Raw genomic sequence first — 14,515 nt, forward strand, 5'->3', positions numbered from 1 at the left:
TACACAAAGATTTTACTGAACACACAATGCATAGACAAGAAGTGTTTATTCATAGCGTGCTACTACCTGTATATCTTTAAGGGTACAAATCATTGGCTCGTCATAACTCCATCGATAACACGTGATGCATTGCATCCATACAATTGTTGCTTTTACAAAAAAAGACATACAATATATGCATACATCGTCTTAATGTATAATACACATACTGTATATGTGTTTTCTCTTCCTGTGTGCACATCCATGTAGAAATAAATAAATGAAATAAAAAGTCAGAATTGAGTAAGGGAGGAATTAATTACCCCAAAACCAGGGTGCAACTTTATGTAGTACTTTTTGAAGCCAAAGTATTTAATAGATGACTTCCAAATGATGTTTAATCAGCCCTTCTGAGGCAGTTTGCATAATTACAATAATGAACGGATTACTGAACTGCTCATTAGACTTGCATTTTTATACTAATCAAATCAATGATTGCACTTAGGCTGAAAGCAGTTCTAAATCTGCATGTTTTTAATTATATATTATAGACTGTATATACCTAATATTTAATATTTTTACAGAAGCATAGGAAATATTACATTTAATCAAATAAGGGTTCATAGCAAAACAAATGCATTGTTGTTTTTATTATTATTGTTGGCTTCAAGTAAGTCATGTGCTCAAATTGGCACAGATATGATATCTATATATACACATATACTGATGAACAAGGTGATAAATGTTCTTGCATTGTCTTTTTGTTTTCTTTCAATCCAGTTTGAAAGTAAGGCCAGTATTGAGTTTTTACAATAACAATAATATTAATAAATTCATTTTTTTTGTTGTTGTTGTTTTAAAACACGCATATTCCACAAAGAAACAGATTAAGTGTCAAAATATCTTGTGCCTCCCAATTCACAACGACATAAGACAGCAATAGCCTGTCTTTTTTCAGTTAGCATAGTGGTAAAGATATGAATATGTTTATAAATATTTAGTAGTTTGATCATCGCTCTTGTAAACATACTTTTTTACGAGGTCATGCAAACATTAGACGTCTTCTGCACAGGAAAACAGTACAGATCATGGCCAGCGACTCAAAATAAAGAATCTAAAGCAATGGATTGATCGGCTCACACAACACACACCAGAAAAAAGCAGATTATCATGGGGAAATAAATCATTTTTAGTTGCTAAAAGAAATCAATGTTGTGACAAAGAATAGATATTAATCAACCTCTGTTCCAAAACCTTTTGAGGGTTGATTAACAAAGAGCATCCTTTTTTTGTTTGTTATTCGTGCAGTTTTACAAATGGTTTCTTGACATTGTTTAATCTACACTGCACAAGACTCAAGTGCAACTGTGTATGGAAGGCTTTCAGGGACAATAGTCTTTATATAAAACAAGAAATTTGATTCCATCAGCATTACCCAGTGAAATCACTGTATATGAGAAGTTTTCAGAATAAGGGAATGTTTTCATATTTCCTACAGTTACATTTCCTATGTTACAGCAAGACCTACACATTTAGAAATGTGATGTTGGTATTATTAACTGTTGCCTTTGTCTGTGACATTTTTGCAATTTCATGCTTCGAATGACTTCCATACTAGTCCAGCATGTCGGTCTAATGTGATCACATAGAGAAATCATGAAAAAGTAGTGCAGCACAGTGAAAAAATGTGTTCTCTGTGAGTGGCCAATTAAATAGCTGTATTTGAGGAGCTTTCAGAACAGAGAGATATTTTCATAGTTCCTAGAACTATTGGGGGTGTGGGGGGGGGGGGGGTGGGGGGTGGGGATAAGCACTTTTGGGTGTGTTTGTTCCACAGAAACTGTGAATAATTTTATTTCTAAGAATGCCATTTGGTGGAACTAAATTGGCTCCTACTTCCGAGTGGGACCTAATACATTACAATAGGAACTACTGTGATGCAAGTGTACACTGACTGGGGGAATGCATGACATATGAAATACCATCACAGTATTTTAAAGTGCTTTAAAGGTGATGTTGGTAGCTGATGTCTTGTGGTAACTTTGCATGTTTTGCATGAAATTTCACATTTTGAATAATGACTTTTGGCCCCAACTGCATTCCATACTAGTCAAACTTGCCAATCTAGAGTGATAACATAATTAGAAAATAGTGTAGTGCAGTGGAAAACATGTTCTGTGTGAATGGCCCACAATGCAGCATCTGCAATACTGTAAAAGCATAAATATAGCCCTCACAAATATTGAGTAAAATAGTCAGTATTTTTAAATACTTTTTGGTATTTAATGAAATATATTTTTGAGCATGCTCCACTGCATTATAAGACTTTTATTTATTTATTTATTTATTTTGCTAGGGGAAAAAATTAGGGCAACTGTTTTATCAAGAAGTTCAGTGAAAATGTGAAAATAAAGCGTTCTTTTACAATTTGAGCCTGATTAATATTAGCTTTGTCATTCTTCAATATAATTGTAGAACATATCTTCCAACATGGTTGTTAAAAAAAGCTACAATTTGCATCTGTAATATATTTTTCTCTATTTATCATATTGTGTTAATTTCTCTTTTTATGTTAAAATATGTATGGATGTTTTATATGTGATTCAAGTACATAACTGTTCTTTTTTTTAAGGTTTTGGAACAGAGCTAGATAGCAGAGCTACTTTTGGCCTAAAACAGTCTACAACTATTAAAAGCAAAGCTTGTATAGTTTTGATATGGCATTTAATCTGGGTGTAAAAATTGCATCTGGAAAGTTGTTCAAATTTCTTAACACCCTCACGTATAACCTGTTTTCTCTACATGCTTCATTTGAAGGTCGACGGAGCACAACAGACAAGTTCTGGAAGTAAAAACTCCATTCATTTTCTCCATAGAGAAGCAGATTAACTGTATCTGATAAATCGTTAAAGACAGACCTGATGTGAGCTCTGAGGATGTTAATCGGCTGTATATATTGTACATCTTTTCACATTAACATATTTTTTAAACAATTGTGTTCGATAGTATAATTCTGGTAGAAAGACTACATTACCCATGATGCTGTACATACACTTCAATCCAATCAGAGAGTCTCAGTATATCAAATTTGCATATATTGCAATAAATTTGAAATATTGTTTCAAATGAATAATAGTATTTTAAAGTGTTTGGCCCCGACTGCCTTCCATACTAGTCAAACTTTTGACAACAAAAATTGAATCAAATATAGTTTTAATTGAATTAATAGATTATTATATCTCTTTTTGATGTTATTAGCATTGTCATTTGCAAAGCTTCATGGTATTGTAGTCATTTCCCCTCATTAAAGCTGCTGAAGGGATAGTTCACCTAAACAAATTTATTTACTTGCTGTTTATTCTCCCTCAGTTGGTTTTAAACCCTGATGATTTTCTTTCTTCTGTTGAACACAGATAATTTGAAGAAAGCTAAAAACCTGTAACCATTGACTTCCATGGTAAAATAAAAATATTATGGAAAGTCAATGATTACAGGACTTTTTGTTGTATTTGTACAGCAGGAACTGTGAATAATTGTTTTTCTAGAAATGCCATTGGGGAACTACTTCTACAGAGTAGGACCTAATACTGTACGACAGGAACTACAGTGCTGTAAGTGTACACTGACTCGAGGAATGCATGTCACACGAAACACCAGCACAGCATTTTAAAGTGTTGTAAAGCTGATGTCTGTGACTAATGTCTGCGGGTAACTTTGCATGTTTTGGATGATCAAATTTCCCATTTCAAATATATACTTTTGGCCCTGACTTGACAACAAAAATTGAATCAAATATTAATTCAATCCTATGAATAGATTTAGATATCTCTTTTTAATGTTTTCAACATTGTCATTTGCAAAGCTTCATGGGATTGTAGTCGTTTTCCCTGTTTAAAGCTGTTAAAGGGATAGGGATAACAAAATTTTAAAACCTATATAAGTTTCATTCTGCTGATAAACACAAAATAAGATATTTTGAAGAAAGCTAAAAAACCTGTAACCACTGACTTCCACAATAGGAAAAACAAATACTATGGAAAGCCAATGGTTACAGGTTTTCAGCTTTCTCCAAAAATCCATTATTTTTATGTTCAACAGAAGAGATGGAAAGATTTGGAACCACTTAAGGGTTCGTAAATAATGACAGAATTTTCATTTTTGTGTGAACTAACCCTTACCATCTCTCAGATTTTTATAAACTTCTTAAATGTTTTGATTCTCCTCATAGCTGGGTGATTAATCTCATGCCTTATAATGCTTTTAAAAGGCCCCATGGTAAAAAAAAAATGAATGTGAAAAACACTTCCATGACTGTTTATAAAAGCGAGCAGCCACTATTTATATGCAAAAGATCATATGATCGCTGGTTTAGCTTGGAAATACCACAGATTTTCACTACAGAGTCAGTCTGAACCAAATCACAATTCAACGACATGGACTTGTGGATTAAGGCGGGAAAATGTACTTAAAGGGACAGTTGACTTCAAAATTTTCATTTACGCACCCATAAGTGGTTCCAAAGCTTTACAAGTTTCTTTTTTTTCTGTTGAATAACAACACAAAAACATTTCGAAGAATGTTATGGGTAAAAGGGTAATCATTCACTTCCATAGTAAACTAAATCAATAAATATTATGGAAGTCAATGGCTACTGTTTGCAAACATTCTTCAAAACACCTTTTTTTTTTTGTTGTTCAATAGAAGAAAGAAACTCAAACAGGTTTGGAAGCAGTGGATGGTGCATAAATGATGACAGAATTTTAATTTTTGGGTAAACTGTCCCTTTATTTACGATGATATATGATTTTATCGCCTGAGCAAGTGGGACAATTATTAAGACATTAAATACCTAGTGGCTTTCCAAGAAAGTCCAAATTGCTACGGGGTACAGACCTGAACGTTTCCTTAAAGAGAAATAAATAACATAAATATACAACACACTTTTTTTTCTCTTTGGTCGGGGTACAGAAATATTTATAATCAGACAAAATAAAATGATGGAGGAGTTACGCATCTGTCAATGATATACCCACATCTCAAAGTCTCTCCTGTCAGGTTTGTTTGGGTTTGGCTCCATCTGCTGTCTGTCTGCAGGAGAGCTGTGTGTCCTGGTTGGCTCAGTCTGGTGTGCGTGTGTTTGTGTGTGTGTGTGTGTTCTGTAGGTTCTGCTTCAGATCCTGCTGGTTGGTCGGCAGCAGTAAGCACAGCTCCTGAGACTGTCCCGATCAGCACTGCCTCGACGGCCGTCCACACTGGGAGAGCCTGAACATGAAGAGGTGAACATGAACAGATACAGGGACTCCCCTAGCTGTTATGGATTCACAATAAATCATGGTTTAATGAGGCTTGTTGTTTTTATGAAACAGTTAATTCATACAATTGAAGTCAGAATTATTAGCGCTTCGGTGTTATTAGGCCCTGTATATTTGTTTAATTTCTGTTTAATGGAGAGCAGATTTTTTCAACACATTTATAACATAATAGTTTTAATAATTCATTTATAATAACTGATTTATTTTATCTTTGCCATGATGACAGTAAATAATATTTTACTAGATATCAAGACACTATATTCGACTTAAAGTGCAATTTAAAGGCTTAACTGGGTTAATTAGGCAGGTTAGGGTAATTAGGCAAGTCATTGTATGATAGTGATTTGTTCTGTAGACTATCAAAAAATGTTTATTGCTTAACGGGGCTAATAATATTGACCTTAAAAAGGTTTTGAAAAAATAAAATATGCTTTTATTCTTTATTCTAAATAAGACTTTCTCCAGAAGAAAAAAATATGATGGGAAATACTGTGAAATTCTTGCTCTGTTAAACATTCCTTGCTGTTAAATATTTCCATTTGGGAAATATTTGAAAAAGACAAAATAATTCAGAGGAGGGCTGATAATTCTGACTTCAACTGTGTGTGTAGCAAGGTTTTATTTAAAAAAGGCAAATATATTTGACTGAACTGATAGCAGAAAGGTAGCCAAACAACAGTTACAAGTGAACGTTTGTAGAGTGTTTTACAACAGCTTTGAATGCTGCTCAACCAATCAGAATCAAGGATGGAAGTAAATCAGTTTTATACATTTTTTTAGCACAGTGTCTTTGTTTTTGGGATAAACACAATGTCACAGCTCTAGCCTCTTCCTGGTTTGGTTTACCGGGACACATAATAGCAGTTAAACACACAAAAAAAGGCAAATTTTCATATAAAATAAGATAATAAAACAAATTAATTAAATATCATATTATATAAGTATTTATAAATCTAATAACATAACATATAATCATATGAAACAAAATAGCTGACATAAAATTCAAATGTAAAAAATCAAAATGAAAAAAAAAAAGAATTAAAAAACAAAAATAACAAGAGCACAGATTTTTTTCTCAGAAAATATATAAACAACAAATATATGAAAAATACACTTAATTTCATATACATATATTTATATTTTTATTGAAATATAAATCAATTAATGCTAAAATAATAAAATAACACTGATTTAACTGATTTTATTTTATTTTTTATATTTTTTTAAGGCGTTACTCCCAGTGTTGGGGAAAGTTACTTTAGAAAGTAATGCATTACAATTTTGAGTGAGTCGGATATTTTGCAGAACAGATCCTCTCTGCTGAAGGCGCGTAGCTGTCGTGCAGTGAGGGGTTTGCGTCTTTAATAAACTACGGCAGTTTGCGTTCACTGAACAGTAAGAATGATTAATAAATCCATATGAAACAGTCCCTTAAAAGTCACGTCTCGCTTTCAGTTTTGGGCGTTTTGCACTCACACTACAAACGTACCACGCCAAAGCCCAAGTGAACCGCGCTCAGGCACACCTCTTCCAACCGGGCCAGGGCCGGCCAAGTGAACCATGCTTGAGCCCGATTTCAGCGCACTCACAATTCTCAAACGATCCGGGAAACGGGCCTGGGCACAGTACAGATGGCATAGTGTGAGTAGGCCCTCAGTTACTTTTTATTACCTGGCTGAGGCTTGATCTCTTTCAGAGCTTGTTTTTTTTTTTGCTTTCTTTTTTAATAGAGGAGATCTGCAATTAACAACGCACTGTATAACCTTTATTAACCTTTAAAAACATATATATATATATATATATATAAAATATATAATTTTAGGATAGTGTTGTCTGGGCGCAGTAGGTAGTGCTGTCGCCTCACAGCAAGAAGGTCGCTGGGTCGCTGATTCGAACCTCGGCTCAGTTGGCGTTTCTGTGTGGAGTTTGTATGTTCTCCCTGGGTTCGCATCGGTTTCCTCCAGGTGCTCCGGTTTCCCCCACAGTCCAAAGACATGCGGTACAGGGGAACAGGGTAGGCTAAATTCTCCGTTGTGTATGAGTGTGTGTGGATGTTTCCCAGAGATGGATTGCAGCTGGAAGGGCATTCGCTGCATAAAAACTTGCTGGATAAGTTTGCGGTTCATTCCGCTGTGGTGACCCCGGATTAATTCCGTATATACAGATTATTGGAAAATGTTTGCTACTTTTATACTATTTTGTTGGTAAAACCACTGTCCATTGAGACAATCCCCTTTTCCTTTTCTTCAATGCGTTCAAAATAATGAACACATTCTCTCATTGACTGCATGATTTATTATGACGATTTTAATTTTAATTCAGCAATTTATTTTTAAAAAGCTAATTAATTAAACTAAAAAGTAACTCACATTACAATTAAAAAAAAGAACTCAAATATCAATACTTATTTTTGAAAAGTAATGTGTTACTTTACTCGTTACTTAAAAAGGTAATATTATTACGTAACTCGCATTACTTGTAAAGCGTTACCCCCAACACTGGATACTGAAGGCAAAAACTGTTTGTTATACACCTGTTAATTTTAAGATTTTTGGCTTTTTTTTTTTTTTTTGCTTTTCATAAAGAGTTATTTTTTAAAGAACGTATAGCTGTTAGCAGTATTTTCTTAATTATGGATTAATAAAAACATTAATTTGATGCGCATTCCCCTTGTGAAAAGACTCTAATATATAAAAAAAATAAGTTATGTTTCTCCAGTGCTAGAGACGTGTGCAAAGTAGTGCTTATTTAATGACACAGTTCCTCATTTGCATATATAAACATATCAATATACAGAACTTAATACAAAATAATGTTTGCAATTCTTAACTATAAACTATGGAAATATGCTCATAACTGAGTTCATTGTTTTACCTTCTTCACATGCAGTGTCTTGTCTTACTATGACAGTGATTGGAGACTGCTGTGAATCGTACCGTTCTCCTCCTCCTCCTCCTCTTCCTCCTCCTCCTCATCCCGCTGGTCGAGCTCTTTGGCGGGCAGCAGCAGGTGTCTGTACGGGCTGGTGCTGGTGATTTGGCTCGGACCCTCGAGGCTGGTGCTCAGCTGCAGTCTCCGCATGTGTCTGACCACTGCTGTCGCATTGAAGGCTTGCTTCAAGGACAAGAACAGACAATAACAGCCTTACAAAAGAGGTTTGCAAGCATCTTCAAAAACAATTACTGAAAGATTAATCAGAAAAAAATAATTCTGTATGTATGTATGTATGTATGTATGTATGTATGTATGTATGTATGTAAAGGGCTCAGCATATATGAGTACACCCCTCACAAATCTCTCATTTAAATTAATATATTCTATAGGATGCTTTACAATATTATATTTGTACATATACATTAGTTTAGTCATTACTGAAGCCAAATTTGGAATTTATTGGCGACGGCAGCCACAGGACAACGGTGCCAGTGCGCTCACCACACACTAGCTAGGTGGAGATGCCATGTTGAGGTGATAGAGCCAATTCAATGGAAGGGGATGATTGGGAGGCCATGATCAGAAGGGCCAATTGAGGGACTTTGGCCAGGACACGGGGGTTACACCCCTACTCTTTTACGAGAAGTGCCATGGGATTTTTAATGACCACAGAGAGTAAGGACCTCGGTTTAACGTCTCATTCGAAAGACGGTATACTACTCCAGATTTCTGACTATAGGCATATTTAAAAATATTCCACAGAGACTGCTCATGTTTATAGTAAGTTATTCTGGTTAAACAAAGTAGCAAATGATGTGGGATTCGTACCTTCCATTTACTTTTAGCAAAGTTCTTCTTGATCTGAGCACTGACAGATTCATGAATGTTCTTATCCAGAGCTGTGTCTCCAGAGATCCTTCAAAAAACAGAGATGGACCATGGGTTAATACTGCAATTTTAGTAATATTATTAAGGAAATTAAGGAAAAATTGGCATGCGATGATTCTGAGGTGATCCTACCATGGGTGCAGTAAAGCCTGTTCACACGTGTATCTCAGAGACGGATCTTTCTCCATCAAGTGACTGATGAAGTCCTTGGCTGAGATGGGATGGGATTGACAACATCAAATGACAATTTATGCATCCAAAGAAATAGAAAATATCCATAACAGAGCTCAACAGTAGTTTAATTAATCGTGTTGTAGTGCATGAAAAAAATCTGCTCAACATTAAAATCTGCTTTTCAGCTATAAAGGTTTTTATAATATATATATATATATATATATATATATATATATATATATATATATATATATATATATATTTAAATATATTAAAATAAATATATTTTATAAAAAATTTCTTTGATAGAAGATATTTTCATATTATTGTTATTATTGCATGAGTGAAGCAGTACCTGAATCAGAGATATCGTCCCAGTACGGAGAGTCAAACTCATACTCTGCTTTTAAGATCTGCTCGAACAGCTTGGCATCATTTTCATCATAAAATGGGGGGTAGCCACATAAACTGTGAAACAAAAAGCAGTTTAATACCAATTAACTACATAAATTATACATCGATTAAATCATACATTTTTATTTAGATTAAATGATTATGTGAAATTAAAGGATTAGTTCAGCCTACAATATTATTACTAATCCTTATGTTGTTCCAAACCACAGAGACCTTCGTCCATCTTCAAAACACAAATCAAGATATTATGGATGAAATCTGAGAGCTCCCACATCCTACATAGTCCAGAAAGGTACACAAAAACACCCTCAAAATAGACCATATGCCTTCAGTGATGCAATCTAAATATTATGAAGCTACGAGAAAACTTGTGGGTACATAAAGCAAAGATAATGACCTAACTACATGCGACACAACGCTGCAATACTCAATAAAAGGTATCTTTTCTTTTATGTTAATAGGAGTTTCTGAACTAACCAACAGCAACGTGCAAATGTTTTATTTTAAAAACAGTTTCTATTTCTGCGACGTCAAGGATGAACAGCAATATAAAATACTGACAATGATCCCCTCAGGTGCTGATTATGTGCTTTATTCAGTGCCAGATATTACTGACTACTATTTTACCCGATATGTATTGCCATACTGAAAGCAGAAGTGGAAAATTTACCTCAGATCTTTAAAATAAAATAATTAGCAAACATATTTTGAAAATGAACATTTGAACTGTGATTCAGCATGTACTTTTAATAATCATTAAGATTTGTTAATTAGATTTTAAGCCTTATTTCGTTGGGGGCGCAGTGCAATTTTCTGCGCTTCTGAATGGCTTTGGCATTTAAATGTTTCTGTTATGTTGCAACTGGTGTGAACAGATTGCTTAAATCTTGCTGGAATCTTGTTGCATTGCACATAGTTAGGACATGTTATGATAATTAATTTTCTTATTTTAAAATACAGTAGAACAATTCAATCTTAAACAAATGATTGTAACACAACTTAATATAACATTTAACTATAGCAGTTAGAGAATTTCAATCAACAATTGAACAATGTAATAATTCAACAGTTTATTCTCCTTAGTGTCAATATATTTAGCAAATTCACAAACTGTGCAGTGATGTACTGTATACTCTAGATGCCTGGAGTACATTCGGGATATACTCTAGAAGCAAAACTGATGAAGAGCGCATCGCTCTTGTGAACGAGCGCCCTATACTGACACTGAGGAGAAGAAACTATTAAATATTTTTGGTTTATGTGTGGAGCATAATAATAATAATAATAATAACTTGACTTCTAGTTGATTATTTGGTAAAGTGCCAGAAGGTAGAGTTTTCTGATGAATCATCTGTTGAACTGCATCCCAATCATCACAAATACTGCAGAAGACCTATTGGAACCCGCATGGAGCCAAGATTCTCACAGAAATCAGTTAAGTTTGGTGAAGGAAAAATCATGGTTTGGGGTTACATTCAGTATGGGGACGTGCAAGAGATCTGCAGAGTGGATGGAAACATCAACAGCCTGAGGTATCAAGACGTTTGTGCTGCCCATTACATTACAAACCACAGGAGAGGTTCTTAAAGCAGATTCTTAAGCAGGATAGCGCGTTTCTCATACTTCAGCCTCCACATCAAAGTTCCTGAAAGCAAAGAAGGTCAAGGTGCTCCAGGATTGGCCAGCCCAGTCATCAGACATGAACATTATTGAGCATGTCTGGGGTAAGATGAAGGAGGAGGCATTGAAGATGAATCCAAAGAATCTTGATGAACTCTGGGAGTCCTGCAAAAACACTTTCTTTGCCATTCCAGATGACTTCATTAATAGGTTATCTGAGTCATTGCAGAGATGTATGGATGCAGTCTTCCAAGCTCATGGTAGTCAGACAGCATATTAATTCTGCTTGCACTGCACCATGACTTAATATTCTACACTGGACATTATTTCTGTTAAGTGACAAGACTTTTGTCTAAGCACAGTCAGACCTTACCGTCCTAATGAAATAATTACAAATCAAGGCATGATCATATTTTATTTTGGTAAAATAAGAATAATCTAGAGGCATTTGCCTTTCATATAAGCCACTTCTGATACCAATTCATCAACTATAAGTCAAGTTATTATTTGTTGTTCCTAAAACTTGGATTGGCAACAGAATTTCTGTCAAGTAGTGTATATAGCTTCATAATATTCAGATTGAACCACTTAAGTCACATGGACTGTTTTGAGGAGGTTTATTGGTATTTATCTAGACTTTGAATGAGTTGGAAACACTGCTGTCTATGGAGAATGACCTAACATAACTTAATTTGTGTTCTGAAGACGATCGAAAGTCTCTTTGGAAGAACATAATGGTGAGTAATTATTGTTATGTTTTCATTTTTGAGTGAACTAACCCTTAGTTTTTTATTTCATGACCATCAATTAATTAATTTAGATGACTATCAAGAAATACTTACAGGATATAAGAAATGACTCCTATGGACCAACAGTCTACAGCTTTACTGTATGGTTTCTGTGCCAAGACCTCTGGAGCTGATTGAGAGAGCGGGAGAAAAGCTTTCAGTGCTCTATATTTGTTCCCTTTTCCTTTGGAGCTTTGTAAAGACTGCATTTAAGAGCCACTTTAAAAAAGGAAACACTTGACGCTGTGCAGCATTTCAAACAACTAAGCGCTGCTAAAAACAGAAATGTTACCGGCCAAACTTTAAAGATGATAAAATCGAAAAAGCCACATTCATACCCACGTATCCAGGCGTTCCGCAGGCAGTGGACATCACACTCCCAGAGTCCTCGATCTTGGACAGGCCAAAGTCACTGATCATGATATTCGAATCCTCCTCCATACTGTAATACAGCAGATTCTCCGGCTGCACACAAAGAGGATTTATTTATCTCAGCTCTGAAACTCTGATTCTTCTTTATAACATCAAATCAAGTCTTACTGAAATTAAAATACTTGTGTTTAGATGTTAGTATCCAACCCAGGCTCATTCTGATTACGTACCCCTATATATTTATGGAGAGAGCAAAATACGCCCCAGGAGCTTGATTTTTTTTTTTTTGCAGTTTTCTTTTTTTTTTTTTTTTTTTTTTTTTGTTGTTGTTTTTGTTTTCCCCAAATCAAAAAGAAGCTGCTTTGTATGCTTTTTAGGATCTCAAATTTCTCTCGTGAGTGCCATTCGAGCCTGCTCTTCTCGTATAAATCTACCAGAGACCGACTTAAGCTTAAACTATTGTACAATGCGATTCTTAAAAGAAGACAACAATAAAGATTATGTAATATAATATAGAGCAATTAACAAGTAGCAAAAACATAGCATATTTATGAAATAGTTTACCAAAAAAGTTTAATATTCTCTCCCTCAAATGATTACAAAACTTTATAAGTTTGTTTTTTCTGTTGAAATCAAAAGAAGATATTTTGAAAAATGCTTGAAATTGTTAATTGTTGACTTCCATCAAATAAACCAGTTGAAATTGAAATTTAGAACTGTGAAATAATGCAAGCCAGCACATATCAGTGATTTAGCATGTACATTTAATAATGTTAAACAGGTTTAATATGTAATAGTTAAATTAGAAACCTTACATTTCATTGGAGTGCAGTAAGTGCACTATTCTGTGCATCTGAATGGCTCTATTTAAATTTCTGTTGTGTTTCATCTGGAGCAAACAACCAAATTGCTTATCACTGCAAATCTCATCACGTAGCGTGTTGTTAGGACACGCAGTTACAATATAACCTGCTCACCTAACATTCACGTCCATAATATTTAGATTATTTGCTAATTAATAACCTCACGTGGAACTCTGAATTTGCATCTCATTTCGGGATCTGCTACTGTCTCCTGGAAGTCACATTTCACACACAGACGCATTATTTAAGAGCCTTTCTGAATGAATGAATGAATGAATGAAATATGTGGTTTTCCACCAAGGCAACCCGGAGTGCAGAAATATAATTGGCTAAACCGGCATGGGGCGGGTTAAAAGAACCAAAACAAAGACAACCGTTCTGGCACATAATTCACATATTCAAAGCAGAATATTTGACTTCAGCATTGTTTTTCAGATAAACAAGAATGTTCACTTGGCATATTTCTTAGATATCTGCAAACATAATTTTTTTCTATGTTTTAGAAGAGTCAAAAACGTTCATACAGCACCTTTAAAATAAAAAAGGTTAGTTACTATTAAATGATGAGGTCAGTTATTTAGCAATATCATGTACTGGTTTGAATGATGTGTACTCATTAATAATAAAACGGACACTAAAGGCAGTATACAATATGCAGTGAGCCATCCATTAGTTATACATTCCAAACACAGTCTATTTCTGTCATGTTGCTCAGCATCGCCTACTGTTAAACCTCATCCATCTGAGCTGAATATTAAACATTAAATACTTTCTTATTGGCAGCGACTTTGTCCCTCGGTGGCAGCATTTGGCTTTCAGTGAGGGCAGAAAAATATTGCATGCTGAATAATTTGTCACATTACATCTGGTTAGAAAAGCTGAGTGCGATTATATGGGAAGAATATGTAAGCGTTACCTTCAGGTCTCTGTGTACGATGCCCATATCATGCAGATACTTCACTGCATCTAATATCTGACGGATGAGTTTGCTGGCATCTCTCTCAGTGTAGAAACCCTTTTCAACAATCCTGTCGAAGAGCTCTCCTCCTGATACTCTATAAAGAGATACGCAAACAAAAAACTACAGTTAGCACATTTACTAAAATGACATTTCAAACACTGCAAAAAACTTTCCCTTGTTTCTAGTCCAAATATTTAAAAATTCTAAAGC

At 34.7% G+C, this 14,515-nt stretch overlaps 2 protein-coding genes across 13 annotated transcripts in view; one reads left to right on the top strand and one right to left on the bottom strand.

Moving 5' to 3' along the window:
- LOC555793 (actin-associated protein FAM107A) overlaps nt 1-14,515 on the top strand; it is a 58,402-nt gene that overhangs the window by 12,244 nt on the left and 31,643 nt on the right. For 5 of the 11 annotated variants that reach the window (XR_015494092.1, XR_015494091.1, XR_015494090.1 and 2 more), the window contains exons 6-7: nt 5,142-5,255; nt 8,202-8,446. The gene's annotated coding sequence lies outside the window, so the exon portion shown is untranslated. Of the gene's footprint in view, nt 1-5,141; nt 5,256-8,180; nt 9,491-13,847; nt 13,890-14,515 lie in introns of those variants that run through there. The other 6 variants (XR_015494095.1, XR_015494096.1, XR_015494097.1 and 3 more) reach the window with 4 other exon arrangements.
- camk1a (calcium/calmodulin-dependent protein kinase Ia) overlaps nt 30-14,515 on the bottom strand; it is a 52,671-nt gene continuing 38,185 nt past the window's right edge. The window contains exons 5-12 of one of the 2 annotated variants that reach the window (XM_087257982.1): nt 14,261-14,399; nt 12,448-12,574; nt 12,164-12,239; nt 9,643-9,755; nt 9,246-9,324; nt 9,054-9,141; nt 8,228-8,405; nt 30-5,241 (exon numbers count right to left, since the gene is read on the bottom strand). In XM_087257982.1, the coding sequence (XP_087114108.1) occupies nt 5,150-5,241; nt 8,228-8,405; nt 9,054-9,141; nt 9,246-9,324; nt 9,643-9,755; nt 12,164-12,239; nt 12,448-12,574; nt 14,261-14,399 (892 nt within the window). In that variant the 3' untranslated portion in view covers nt 30-5,149. Of the gene's footprint in view, nt 5,242-8,165; nt 8,406-9,053; nt 9,142-9,245; nt 9,325-9,642; nt 9,756-12,163; nt 12,240-12,447; nt 12,575-14,260; nt 14,400-14,515 lie in introns of both variants that reach the window. The other variant, XM_087257983.1, reaches the window with a different exon arrangement.

This window comes from Danio rerio, chromosome 6 (assembly GCF_052040795.2).
Source record: "Danio rerio strain M-AB ecotype USA chromosome 6, GRCz13ab, whole genome shotgun sequence".
In the NCBI taxonomy this organism is placed as follows: Eukaryota; Metazoa; Chordata; class Actinopteri; order Cypriniformes; family Danionidae; genus Danio; species Danio rerio.